At 43.7% G+C, this 13,917-nt stretch overlaps 1 protein-coding gene across 2 annotated transcripts in view; it reads left to right on the forward strand.

Annotated features, from left to right (window-relative positions):
* Positions 1-5,582: 5,582 nt before the first annotated feature.
* ARHGAP24 (Rho GTPase activating protein 24) overlaps positions 5,583-13,917 on the forward strand; it is a 1,092,414-nt gene continuing 1,084,079 nt past the window's right edge. The window contains exons 1-2 of one of the 2 annotated variants that reach the window (XM_075605746.1): positions 5,583-5,791; positions 6,218-6,314. In XM_075605746.1, the coding sequence (XP_075461861.1) occupies positions 6,230-6,314 (85 nt within the window). In that variant the 5' untranslated portion in view covers positions 5,583-5,791; positions 6,218-6,229. Of the gene's footprint in view, positions 5,792-6,104; positions 6,315-13,917 lie in introns of those variants that run through there. The other variant, XM_075605737.1, reaches the window with a different exon arrangement.

Consider the following 13,917-nt stretch of genomic DNA (forward strand, 5'->3'; position numbering starts at 1 on the left):
CGGTATACCACAAAAAGCAGGCTTTGAATGAGACATATTTCTCTATACATCATGAAATCTTTATGCTCTTGCTCTACTGTCCGCTGCATTTCGTAACTTAAGGTACTGCTCATTATCCATATACATACTGTATATGTAAATACGTACTAGTTCCTCAGTTTGAGATATAACCTTTTTTTCTGACTTATTGCACTTAAGTTTGAGAACATGTGATATGGTACGTTTCAGTTTTGTGAAGAGTTAACATGATAATCGTCAAGTCATTAATTTTATACTGTAACTTTATATTCTTTATACATTAAGGATATGATCCTAATAATAATCTTTATATATACTTGTAATATGGATTACTCCAATACAGATATGTCATTTTATACCATCACCTGGGGTTTTCTTATTAGGCCACAAAATGTATTGCATTCAATTATTTGATAAGAAAGGTGTTTAGTGTCTTTCTACTTTTGGTTGAGTTACAGTATGTACAAGATATCTCTGCATTACTTATAATTCTTGTATTTTTATACATATGTATCTAAGTATAGGGCATCAAATACATTATTTTAATATTGATTTACGTAGTGTGTGTTTGATTCCCTTTCTCTGCATACTTTTATACACATTATTAATTGTATTATATACAATACAATACCTAACAGCATTGCCTTCACGTTATACACTTAATAGCTCTTAGTATTTCTTTATTGCTTTAATTTTATACACCTTTTTTAATTCAACGATTTAGCTTTATTAACAAGCATTAGGCCACTTCTGTGTTTGTGGCACTTTACAACATTTAGTTTACTTTATGACTATGTTTAAGAGTTACCTCACTTTTTTCCTGCCTTTTGGCATTTTAATAGCCGCTTCCTGTTGTGGGAGGCAATATGTGTTCTTGAACTTCTGTACTGTATACTGGGTATGACAAAGGTCTACACAGAGACCGAAACGTCAATCCTCTTGAAATAAATCCATTATTTTGTTTACTAAAAGCCCACTGGAGTGCCGGTTTTCATCTGTTCTCTATGTCAGTCAGATTTAGGGTTGCCATGTGGCTTCTCCAAAAATACCGGACACAATGGTGAAAGGTGCGACACGCGCGAGAATCATTGGTAGGAAAGAATGTTATTTATAAATGACATGACTGTTGTCATTTTTTCTAAATTTCACTCCAAGTACTCACCAATTTGCACCAATTTATAGTCTATTTCGTAAAAAAATCTCATCCTCTCCTCCCCATATCCCCTGCACCCCACATCCTTTGCCCCCTCATCCTCTCCCCCTCATCCTCTCTCCACGCCTCATCCTCTCTCCCCTCATCCTCTCTCACCCACCCTCCCCTCTCACCTCCCCATCTCTCACCCCCCATCTCTCACCCCCCCTCATCCTCTCTCATCCCGTCCTGGAACAGGATTGTGTTTTTTTCTGTGTCTTCAGGCTGCCAGCACTCCTCAGCCTAGCTGTTGCAACAATGTTGTGACCCCTTGTGGGTTTCTTGGCTTCAGCCAGTTGCCTTGGCAACCCCCCAGCCTTTTTACCAGGATGGACTGCTCCCCCTCCCCTTGCCAGGTGGTATTGTCCCAGTTAATTTCCCATCAGCCCAGACCAGCATGCTGTCTTTAGTCCCAGCAGCCACCTTGAGCAGTCATCTCTCCTATCCTGGTTAAGTTACTGATTTTTACCTATCCCTATATCCTGCATTTAGCCCACTTCCCTCATAGCTCCCCTTCCCCTCCATTGTTTTCATGTCCCAGTGTTCCCTCATTACTTTCCCCCCTTTTTATTTGTATTGTTGCCCCAAATAAACACTTCAGCAAGTAAGAAGGTTTCCTTGTTTGGTATATAGCCCTGGTCCCCTTACCAGTGCGGGTCCCCGGCTATGGGATGCTTCCCCGCGCTCCCACTGGGTTAAACGCAGGTGCCGCGCGGTTAGTTAGGGCGGTGCGGCGAGATAGCCAGCAGCAGGAGGCGCAGAGAGGCTCCGGCTGTTCTCCATTGGTTGGCGCCGCCATTCGGGTGGACGCCGCCATGTTGGAGTTGACCGCGCATGCGCGAACGCTTGCACAAGTGCGGACAGTTGCGGAGGCCATCTTAGAGGTGGCAGAGCAAGTGCAGGAGAAGGCAGAGAGGCAGGAAGGCCCTCTAGAGGTTGCGCATGCTAAGGGAAGTGGCACGGCGGCCAATAGGGTAGCGCAGGCTCAGACAGGAAAAGGTAGGCGGCCATTACAGAGGAGGCCATGCAGTCTCCATAGGCAGGAGCCTTCTGGGGAACTACACTTCCCAGGAGGCATAGCAGCAGGCAGTCATGTGCTTTAGCTTAGCCAATAGGGCTGAGGGATTCTCCTGTAAAGGGGAGGATCTAGTTAGGGATATTAGCAAGCTGGCAGGAAGGAAGTCAGTCAGGGTGGGGAAGCAGACAGGGGAGGAGGTAGGTGTGCAGGGTCAGGGACCCATGTACTAGGCCAGAGACCAGACCCTCCCCAGGCCCCAGATAGCCCTGAGTCACCAGTGAGCTGCTGCAGATAGGGACAGACCCAGATAGGGAGGCTGTCACTTTAGCTGAGCAGGATAGTAAGTTGCAACAGTGTTGTGTGCAGTGCAGCCAGAGTAGTTGCCTTGGCTGTGTCAGGGAAAGGCCCCTCATAGGAAGAAGGGGGGGTTGCTTTCTAAGTTATACAGTGTGTGTAATATCACCAGTGCCAGTTGCATGTGGTGAGCTGCCAGAGTCTGGGATCAGACATGATCTACAGCAAGAGATCTTCTGCATGCAGGGACTAGGCTAGAGGTATACCCCAGGGTCCAGTTAGTCCCCTGAGACACTGTAGAGCAGGGGTGGGGAACCTTTTTTCTGCCAAGGGCCATTTGGATATTTATAACATCGTTCGCGGGCCATACAGACACAGACAGGCAGGCACACGGCAGGCACACAGCAGGCATGTAGGCACACAGAACCCCGCCCCCCTACCTCTGGTAGTTACTGCTGCTGCTGGCGGGATCGTGTAGGGCAGATGCTGGGGTAAGTGCAGGGGGAACTGCTGGAGAAGCATGGGGGAAGTGCGGGGAATGCTGCGGGGGGAATGCGAGGGAAGTACGGTGGTTGCTGGGGATCGTGTAGGGCTGCCGGCGCCTCACACCACCTCCTCCCGATCGGGCGCGCGACGGCCATTTTTTTTCCGATTGGCGCGACCCCGGTTGTAGCAGTTGCCTTAGCAGGGCCAGACCAAATGATTTCGAGGGCCTTATACGGCCCTCGGGCCTGACGTTCCCCACCCCTGCTGTAGAGGAATAACTGTATGTGCGTGTAGCAGGAAGAGTGCCTGACTCCATAGCAGAGACTGTGGTAAAGGATCATTCCGGCTGGAGATCCCTCCCTGGGGGGGTGAGAGGGTGTAATCATTTCTGCAAGGAGCAGCGCACCGCGGCGTGGGACCAAGTTGTGCAGTTGCTGACTTAAAAGGAGTTTCCTGATCAGGACTGATCAGGGAGGTAGTATATATTAAGTTCACCACCGGGCCCCAACACAGGGAAGCGCTATCCCTCACACTCACACTCTCTTTATTGTTGTGGACACTCAAGGGATAAGTGCCCAAGCACAGTATTATCAAAGGGACTGAGGGTGATGTGATGATGGACATGTGGGTGAGGGGATGGTATGCATTCAGGGTGATGCAATGTTATTCATATGATGTATTGATGTTATGCAAAGAGAGTTTCATTGCAGTTATCGTTCATGCTCAGTAAATACTGTTAATTCACATTGTGTTTATTTACTGTATGGTTCTTCTGGTGAGGGCACACTCCCACCCTGTTGGGATCCCTCATCAGTGGAGGCGCTGCACCGAGTGTAAGTATATACCCCAGGTTCCCCGTAGCGGAAGCTCAGCCCTCCTGGTTGCCAAACAGGTACAGCACCACACTGATAAGTAGTCAGATACACCTTCCCACCCCAATCTCACTTAGGGTGGGGGTAAGAGGGCTACAGGTATATGGGATTGAGTTAACCTGCCTGTCCCTACTCATCTATCAGGCTGTGTTTAGGCCAGAACACCCCACCCCCCTCATCCTCTCTCAGCCCCACAGAACAGCCACAGAAAACACACACACATACAAAACAGTACAAGTACAGACACACAGACACATCAGGACAAAACAGAACAAATACACACAGAACACAGCTTCACCTCTCTCTGCTCCATGCTTTTCCTCCTCTCTTTGACCACAACCCTAGGCTCCTGCCACCTCCTCCTGATTGGCTGCATTACGCAGCAGCAGCCAATCAGGATGGAGAAAGCTTCCCAGCCCCCTAGCAGCAGCCCTGCTCTCTCCATTCTCGGGAGAAACCGGCAATTCCAGCCACCCTGCTGGCAGGTTACTAAGGCTATAGAGGTAATACCGGACACCTACTTGTCCGGCATTATCTCTCATTTTTTACTGGACAGAGTAAAGAAATACAGGGCAGTCTGGTTCAATACCGGACACCTGGCAACCCTAGTCAGATCACGTCTGAGTTCAGTGGCCGGTTTTTGCAGCTCTTGCTGGAATGTGTGCCTCATTGCTTGGAGTAAGGCTTTCATGTCTGCTTTGTGGTCTTCCTTAGAGACTGGAGCCTCATCTTCCTCATCTGAACTTTGCTCCAGTGCAGAGTCAGCATGCAAAGGGCTGCCATCTTGTTGGGGGAGCTTATGCTGAGTTATCCGTCTAAAGAATTGGGACACCTCTGGCAAGGACTTTGAGGCCTCGGTTTCATCTGCAGGGATTGTGTGGGACTTCCCTGCGGAGAGTCAGCTAAGTATTTATAATTTTTCGCTGCTTTTAAACGGTGGCGCTGCCCCACGACCTTGGAGCTCTCCTGCTTGGCGACCATCTTGGATGGCGTCATACATCCACCTCTAAATTGTGGTTCCCCATTTAAAGAAAAGTTGCTCAAATTAAAAGTAATTTTTATTATCATATATGTTCTGATTAACAGAGAAAACTGGTCCTTACGGGGATCGAGCCCGCGATTTTGGCGTTATTGGCACACACGCTAATCAACCTTTTCATGTTCTTTTAACCCATTCGCTGTCAGGGCAGCCATCGACATGTTGTATAGCAATTCATTGTTAGATCTCCTGCAAGACCAAGATGTTAAATAGGATAAAAAGAAAAGTGTCAACTATGACACATTTACAATGTCGATATTTAGCTCGCTATGGAGGTTTCATCCCAATTGGAGATGTGCAGACCCTTCGCACGACCTGTTAATAATAATACAAACAATTTCAAGTGCCGTCGCGCAACCTTTCCTTTTTTATAATAGCAGTAGGAAGCAATAATTTGTAATAACTAAACAGATGTACAGATCTCATGACTCATGTGCAATGAGACATCAACATTTTCACGTTTGAGATGGGAAGCCAGGAACACAAACAAACCACTTTTGTCGCTAGATGGAACAGCAAAACAGTCTGGCAGCAAAGGACTACACATTGCAAACATATAAATATTGGAATGGATGAGATATATCACTGGCAGGCATTTTTAAGTCAGCAGCCATATCGGTGTGTAATGTGTCTGCTGCGTAGTGGACACCAGACATTTACAGACATCTGCAGATAAAAAATCTGTCAGGAAATGTCCTGCCTGGAAATGCTTCCAGTGCATTTGGTGATGTTCACAACGGCTCAGAAGAGGGTAATGGGCTAACTGATTGCTGTGCCTTTGTGTATTTACACAAGGATGCTGTCATAAGGAAGCAAGCAGATGCTATGCAGCATGCTGCACTATGAAGTATTACACATACTAACTGAAAACGGTAATGAGAATTAGAGCATTACAAGTTGCTTTTATTGTCTCTGTGGAAGTAATTGAAATGCAAATACAAGAACAAGAATGCTATCAGCACAGTGCGACACAGTTAATGGTCAAGATTATGGATATTGTGTTGCCCAAGGGGCAGAGCTGTTGCTTTCTATACTTCACACGGGTTTCCAGCGAAATGCTTGAATAGGTAAATTACAACGTGTTTCAAGCATGTGGGGGTTTCTGGTTGGTTGATTTTGAAATATCAGAATAGCTTCATCCAATCTGAGGTAGAGGAAAAGAAAGCAGTAGGTTCATTTCATTATATAGAAGCAGTTAACAGGCTGGGCTTTCTCTGAAGTGTTTTTGTGACTTATCACCAGCGGCAACAGTTTGTAGACATTCGCAATCTTTCTATCATTTCTATTTCCACTTCTAGTAAATGTGAAAGATGATGACTCTACCATCCGCGCTGAGAGAAACTCTCCTCCCGGGGCTTGTGGCTACTGCGTTCAGCCAAACACACACAGGAATCAGTGAGTACACTATTGTCAGAAATACTCCACACTCTGCTCTACCTGTGTCTCTGTATTAGACTCCTTCAGTACATGTTGCTGTTAACATTGTTGGTCTTTTGTTAGAAAGCAAAGCACTAGCACTTCATTCCTGCTTGTATGCTTTCTCTTTTCTTGCTGCTCTGTTTGTTCTCCCATTAACCCCACTGTTTGCGAGAGGGGACTGCAAAGCATTGCCCCTTTGTATAACCCATTGAAGTATCAGAGATTCCTACAACTCTTTGCTAAGCAATACATTGCAGGTGCTTCTGGCAACAAAGAGGTTAATCCTTCATGTCACAAGGGCCTGCAAGAAGCATTCAAAGTCCGATGGAACAGTGTTGTTTGATTTACATTTGTTCAGTAATGCTTTTTTTTGTAAGGATAAGTGGATCTGTTTTAGATATTCCTTCTCTCTTTCTATAACACTTTTTGAAAAACAAGTATCTATTTACCATGCTCTATAACCACCTCTCTCAACCTAATTTAGCCGACAATGATTTCTCCCAGATTATTCGGACTCGGAGAGTGCTGGTTAGAGTAAGGGCTGGTATGTTATGGTTAGGCTGGCATATTAGGGTTAGGGTAATGGCTATGCTGAACAAGTCTTTTATTTATTTTGCTACCAGTTAAATAAGGCTGAACAAGCTATTTGTTTATTCTGCTCCCAGTTAAATAAGCAGTCATTCATTTATCAGGCTTTTCTCTGTTTAAAATGTGGTTCACAAAGCACTGCCCCTGTTGTTTACCCCAGTCAGTGATGGAGGAGCATGCAGCATACTGTATTGCTGTGCACTGGGTTAGGGATCCCCAGACACTGAAAATCTCTTAACAGGATTATGTTCTTTGGCAATCTTGTTCATTAGTAATACTTTGTTGCTGGTACCTCAGACTGTCTTCTATATTGCAATGCATTGCTTAATACTGGCATGGAGGTGATCACAATACTTGAATGAAACTTTAACAATGTTAACATATGTTGTTTAAACAGGATATTAAAATGTGTAATTCATATTGATTCAATGAGCACCCAATAACACTTCTGCTGCCCCATCTAGTATTTTTCTAATACCTTTGTAATCAATTGTATTTCCACATATACTATTTTAGGTCTGTAAAATTGGGACAATGTCTGCAAATGGCTTATATTTCAAGAAGAAATGCATGCAGACAAAATATTGTGTATATAAATATATGAACCTTAATGACGCTATAAATTGGTCCGTGGTACTTTTTCACAAATGTGTTTCCATGTAAATGGAGTTAAAACCTTGCTTTGCCTTACCTCTTCTTCTAATATCAGAGCCAGCCAAACGCATTTCCATGGAAACTGTTTAAAGAAGTTAAGCAGAGTGCATTGAGCTTGTATTTGACATTAGAATAACATGCAACCGTTTCATTATTTCACTGTCATGGAAAACATCTTCAGACTGAGAATGTTTGCTCTCCTGAATTTTCTTTATATCTGTGCATTTTGTGAACCTCTGGTCTCTAATGTTTAATTTGACTCCCATTTGAAGAAATGTGCTCCATTTTAGAAAATCAACAGGTCTTAATGAACGGTGCTCATTCAATCCTTTCATAATGCTCATTTAGGTTGAGAACCTTCTATGTCCCTTTGGGTCTTTTATACTGCTGATTCGGGGTACACCACATATTAAAAAAGCAGATGTTTAGGATTTGTTTATCATTTTTCTTGAGGTTAAACTAAAAAAAACCAGTACACATATGGAGAAAAAAGTGGAGTGCTCAGGTCAGCTCATAATGATACACAATGAGAAACGTGAGATTTTTGCATGAGGTTGCAAACCATGGAACATTTTCCTTTTTGAGGCATGAAGAAAGCCCAGCTGAGTCAGTTTGCAAATGATTCACCAAGCATTAAGTCATTGTGCATTGACAATTTTGTTTAATAAGCAATTTTTGCGAAATTCTCAACTTACTCGATTTGCTTAATGCTGAAACTACAGTATAAATATGGCACACACAGAAAGCTTAGTGTCTGGAAACATTTTGCTGAAAGCTTACTCATTTGGCGACATTATTAGCCATTTGAGGTTTGGACAAACATTTCTGCAGGAAATCAAATTTGGGGTGAAAAAAAAAAGAAAAGCTTACAATTTTTAAAATGCATTTCGAACAGTTTCACACATCTACAGTACTAACAATGCATTTTCTGTGATGGCAGAGTAGTACAGTATGACTTCAGATACTGACTGGACAAATTGTTAATGATTCCCACCTTCCATTAACAGTCATAATGTGTGTTCTCTGTAAATACGCAGAATCTAGGCAACAGTAAATACATGTGTTCCAGAAGGTATAATAAACATTTTCCACATGCAGCCATTGGTATATATTTGGAATACTGTACGTTGTAACAGGTTCTTTGAATACGAAGTTGGCTTTCGTTTATCCTTACTGGCATAAAAAAAGCAGAGTTTATCCTTACTGGCATAAAACTGCCAATTTGCTTTTCACTTTAACAAAGAACATGGAGAAGCTTATATGGAGCATGATACTGTAAGGTAGGTCTGATATGGAGCACACCTAGGTTGCTGAAGAAACCGACATCCAATGTAAGAAAAACAAGGGAAAAAACATTTCATACATTTCACATGCTAATGAGTAATAAACAGAATAATTCTTAACTTCCATTTTGTGTGGCATTAGCACTGTTTCGATAATGGAAAGTCTTCGGGGATAGTGAACATGTGATCACTTCTAATCGTATTCACCGCTCTGTAAATGTTTAGCTGCTGGAAGCAATTGTGACAATACTGTATGCAAGTTTTTCTTCAATTCAACAAGGATTGTAATTGTTTAACATACTGTATACATGACAAGATAGGATAAATGTATTTCATGAACATGCTTTTCAGCTTACCCTATTTATCAGAAAAACTTACTGACAGATGGAATATGCTTTATTTTTAAAGATAATTTGTACTCATACTTCCCTAAAACAAATGCATGTCAATGGCAGATAAAAGTACATATATTAAGCATCATTGTGTAGTACAGTGACGAGAAAAAGTTTGTTAACCGCAGGGATAATTACGGAAATTCCATGATAACTTTTTTTTAATCAAAACCAGTCTTTTCTTAAATATCCAATACTGTTTATATTAACCAATTCCACGTCTTTTGAAACAAATATGATGTACGAATTAGACAAACAATGAATAATTAAGAGTCAGGGTATGTGCAAAAGTAAGTGAAACCCTGGTTTTATCAGCTAAAATAAAGGGGCTAATTAGAATCATATGATTAAATAATTAGGTTGATCTTAAAGTGTGAGTTTGGGAGGCCCCACCCTATATACATATCAGAAACTTTGCGTTTGATCTTCACTATACGGAGTGTGTAGAAACACCTCAGGAAAGCAGTTATTGATTCTCATCAGTCTAGAAAGGGTTACAAAACCATTTCTAAGGATTTGGTGCTCTACCAATCCACTGTCAGACAAATGGAGAAAGTTCAAGACCACAGTCACTCTACCAAAATCTCTCCAAGAACAAAACGGCAAATCATCCAGGAAATCACAAATAATCCCAGAGTAACAGCCAAAGATCTGCAGGCCACTCTCGACTTGGCTAATGTGAGTGTTCATGACTTGACTATCAGAAAATAACTGAACAAGAATGGTGTTCATGGAAGGATAGCCAGGACGAAACCACTGCTTTCTAAAAAGAACATTGCTGCTGTCGCAGTTTGCCAAAGAGCACATAGATGCTACACATGATTTCTGGAACAATGTTCTCTGGACAGACGAGTCATAGGTACAGTAGAACTTTTTGGCCTCAATGAGAAACGTTCTGTTTGGCGAAAACCAAAACCGCATTCGAACAGAAGAACCTCATCCCAACCATTAAGCATGGTGGTGGGAGTGTGATGGTTTGAGGCTGCTTTGCTGCCTCATGACCTGAACGGCTTGCCATCATTGACACAACCATGAATTCTGCATTGTATCAGAAGATTCTCGATGAGAATGTCAGACCACCCATTTATGAGCTGAAGCTGAAGCAAAAGTGGGTCATGCAGCAAGAGAATGATCCTAAATATACAAGCAGATCTGCAAAAGGATGGCTGCAGAAGAAGTTCTGTTGTAGAATGGCCTGGTCAAAGTCCGGACCTAAACCCATTGAAATGTTGTGGCAGGACCTGAAGTGAGCTGTCCATGTACTGCACCGACACACTTTATTCGAGCAAATACCCGGTATGTACCTGGCAGATACCTGGAATGCGCCGCTCCTCACCTCTGACAAGCCCCGTTGCATTTGCCTTCCCAGCCTGGGTTCATGCCTGGCTGACGGGCGGCTGATCTGTTAAATGATAATGATTAGGGTTTAATAGGCTGCAAAGCTTCGCGTGTCTACCAGATGGCATAAATTCATGAATTGTAATGCAGTATATATATATATGTACTGTGCAGTATTGCAGCCAGCGGGAATAAAATGCTTCAATCCCTGCCGGAAAATAACTCAATGCACTCGGGCAGAAAACAGTCACAAACCTCAATACACCCGGGTATACCCGAATTCGTGGGACTAGCCGAGCTCGAATAAAGTGTGTCGCCAGTGTAAGGAAACCCTCAAATGTCACTGAGTTGAAGCAATTCTGTAAGGAGGAATGGGCAAACATTCCTCAAAACCGATATGAGAGACTGACCAGCAGTTACAGGAAACGCTTAGTTGAAGTAATTGCTGCTCAAGTGGGTGTCACCAGGTACTGAGTCTAAAGGTTCACATATTTTTTCACATATGGATATTGAATGTTTAAACATTTGTGAATAAATAATATTGAAAAAGTATCATGTTTTTGTGTCATTTGTTTGATCAGGTTATCTTTATCTATGACTAGCTGATATACCTGGAATTGCCCGGGATTTAATTTTCCCGCTCCCCCTCTGTCTCCGCTCCACTCCCCATCTCCATTCCCCCACCCATTCCCAGCTCCATCCACCCCATTAAGCTCCGCCCCCCCTTCACAGTGCCACACATTCTCCCCCCCCTGCACCTCACATCACTTTCCCCCCAGCACCTCACATCACTTTCCCCCCCCCTGCATGTCACATCACTCTCCCCCCTGCACCTCACATCACTTCCCCCCTGCACCTCACATCACTTCCCCCCCCTGCACCTCACATCACTCCCCCACTGCACCTGACAGCACTCTCCCCCCCTGCACCCTACATCACTCTCCCCCTGCACCCTATATCACTCTCCCCCTGCACCCCACATCACTCTCCCCCCTGCACCCCACATCACTCTCACCCCTGCACCCCTCATCACTCTCACCCCTGCACCCATCATCACTCTCCCCCCCTGCACCCCTCATCACTCCCCCCCCCTGCACCTCACAGAACTCTCCCCTCCTGCATCCCCCTGTCCCAGGCACTTGTTTCTCCCCTCCCCCTGTTGCTCGTTCCCCCACTCCCCCCCCCGTTGGTCCCCCTGTCCCCGGCGATCCTGAGTGTGGCTGGGCGAAGCAGGGGGAGGCGGCCCCCGGCCCTCCTTCCCCCTCCCCACCCCCGGCCCCGGCGCTCCTCAGTGTGGCTGGGTGAAAGCCAGGGGGAGGTGGTCCCTGGCGCTCCTTCCCCTCTTCCGTCCCCGGCACTCCTCAGTGTGACTGGGTGAAGACCGGAGGGGTGAGAGGGGGGGGGGGTGGTGGCAAGGCCTGAGGGGTGAGAGGGGGCAGCAGTGTTGGACTTACTTTGGGCGGTGTGGTGACTCAAGCGGTATGAGTGTGGTGTGTGGGTTAGAGCGCAGCAATGAGAGCTGAGAGCCGTGGGAGGGCGGGATACACGGGGGGGGAGGGCGAGACACACAGGCCAATCAAATTGTCTACAGGGACGCACAAACAATATTTTCAGTTTTATATATATATAGATTAGAACTTAGATTAAGATCTAATAACATTTTAGGTTTGCAATATTTGAAAATCCTTACTGGTTCACAAACTTTTTATCGCCATTGTATACTGTATTTGCATTTGGCAGCCTTCATCCATTTGCTTACTGTGCATAAATCAATACAAACTGTTTAACAATATGTCTCTAAAATAAATCCTGTTCACTAAACCTTTCCTACTAATTGAACAGAAATTAGTTGCGTCAATAAAGAGCGTGAAGAATCCAACCGTGTTAATTAAAAGGGAAGGAGTTTGTGTATAATTGATGCAATATTTTTTGAATCCTGTCTACAGAAGGGGAATAAAATTTTTCTTTGTGCTTCACCATTCTTCAAGTGGCTGTGAAATGTAAGAAACCTGTTAGTTGAATGTGTTACACGATGCAGAATGTTAACCAGGAAGGTTTATGCCACCTCGGACCTCCTGGAGATTTTGAATGATTAAAAAGAGATCAGGGATGGTGGAATAAGAAACAGAATTTGATACGTCACTAATATATGGACATCATGCAACTGCTCCCCAGCGCCTCTTACTGCCGCTTCTCAATTGCAATGTACAAATTTGAGCTTGCAATTTTAGCATAACTTTTTGATTTTTAATATTGCTATGAATAAAATATGTGACACTTCTCATTGGTAATATGTTACTGCTTGATAACTGATAATTGTAACATCTGTACATTTATTGCCAAAGGAATATGTACAGTATTAAATGGTGTCTGTTTGTAGGTATACTCGTGTGTACATGTGCGCCGACGAGTATTCTAAAACTTGCCTTGGAAAGTCACCAACAAGACCCAGGTACATGTTGCAGTATTTCAGTGAAATTTCTGCAGACAGACTAATGGCCCCCTAAGGGACCCCTGCTGTGTTAATCCGATGGGCCATTAGTCTGTCTGCAGAAATGCCACTGAAATGTTGCAGCATGTACCTGGGTCTTGTTGGTGATAGCCCCAGATTTTCCAAGGCAAGCTTTAGAATACTCGTCAGCGCAATTATATGTATTTGTGTATATATGTACAGTAATATTCACTGCTTCACACACCCCTTCTTGGAATTAGGATATAACGAGATTGTAACCATGGTACACTATATCTATTTGTAACATCAAATAAGCTAGAAGAACTACTTTATTGTAAAAAGTAGGTATTTTCCTCAGTAGTACATACTGGACACCTAACAAGCTCCTATTGAACCCCCAAAATGACCACAACATATATATAAGCATATGAGTGTCACAGAGGAGTGCTACTGAGCATGGCAATATATATTTTAAAACCAGAGACAGAACATAAAACACAACTAAAACTAAAAGACCATTTTACTTAATAGATATTTATACATATATATTTAGGCACTGTACCGTGTATGAGTTTCACTGGATGTGCTAAAACTGAGCTTTGTCTGTGTTTTATGTTCTGTCTCTGGTTTTAAAATATATATTGCCATGCTCAGTAGCACTCCTCTGTGACACTAATATGCTTATATATATATGTTGTGGTCATTTTGGGGGTTCAATAGGAGCTTGTTAGGTGTCCAGTATGTTTTACAATTCTTGTCCAGCTAGTCATGGCTGATTGGAGGGTGGCAACCTCCTTCCTAATTTAAGCTCACCCCCTCCCACATTTAAATGGTTATGGGCTCACTCCATAGCATCTTCCACTCAGGGGAAC

This window comes from Ascaphus truei, chromosome 1 (genome assembly GCF_040206685.1).
Source record: "Ascaphus truei isolate aAscTru1 chromosome 1, aAscTru1.hap1, whole genome shotgun sequence".
NCBI lineage: Eukaryota > Metazoa > Chordata > Amphibia > Anura > Ascaphidae > Ascaphus > Ascaphus truei.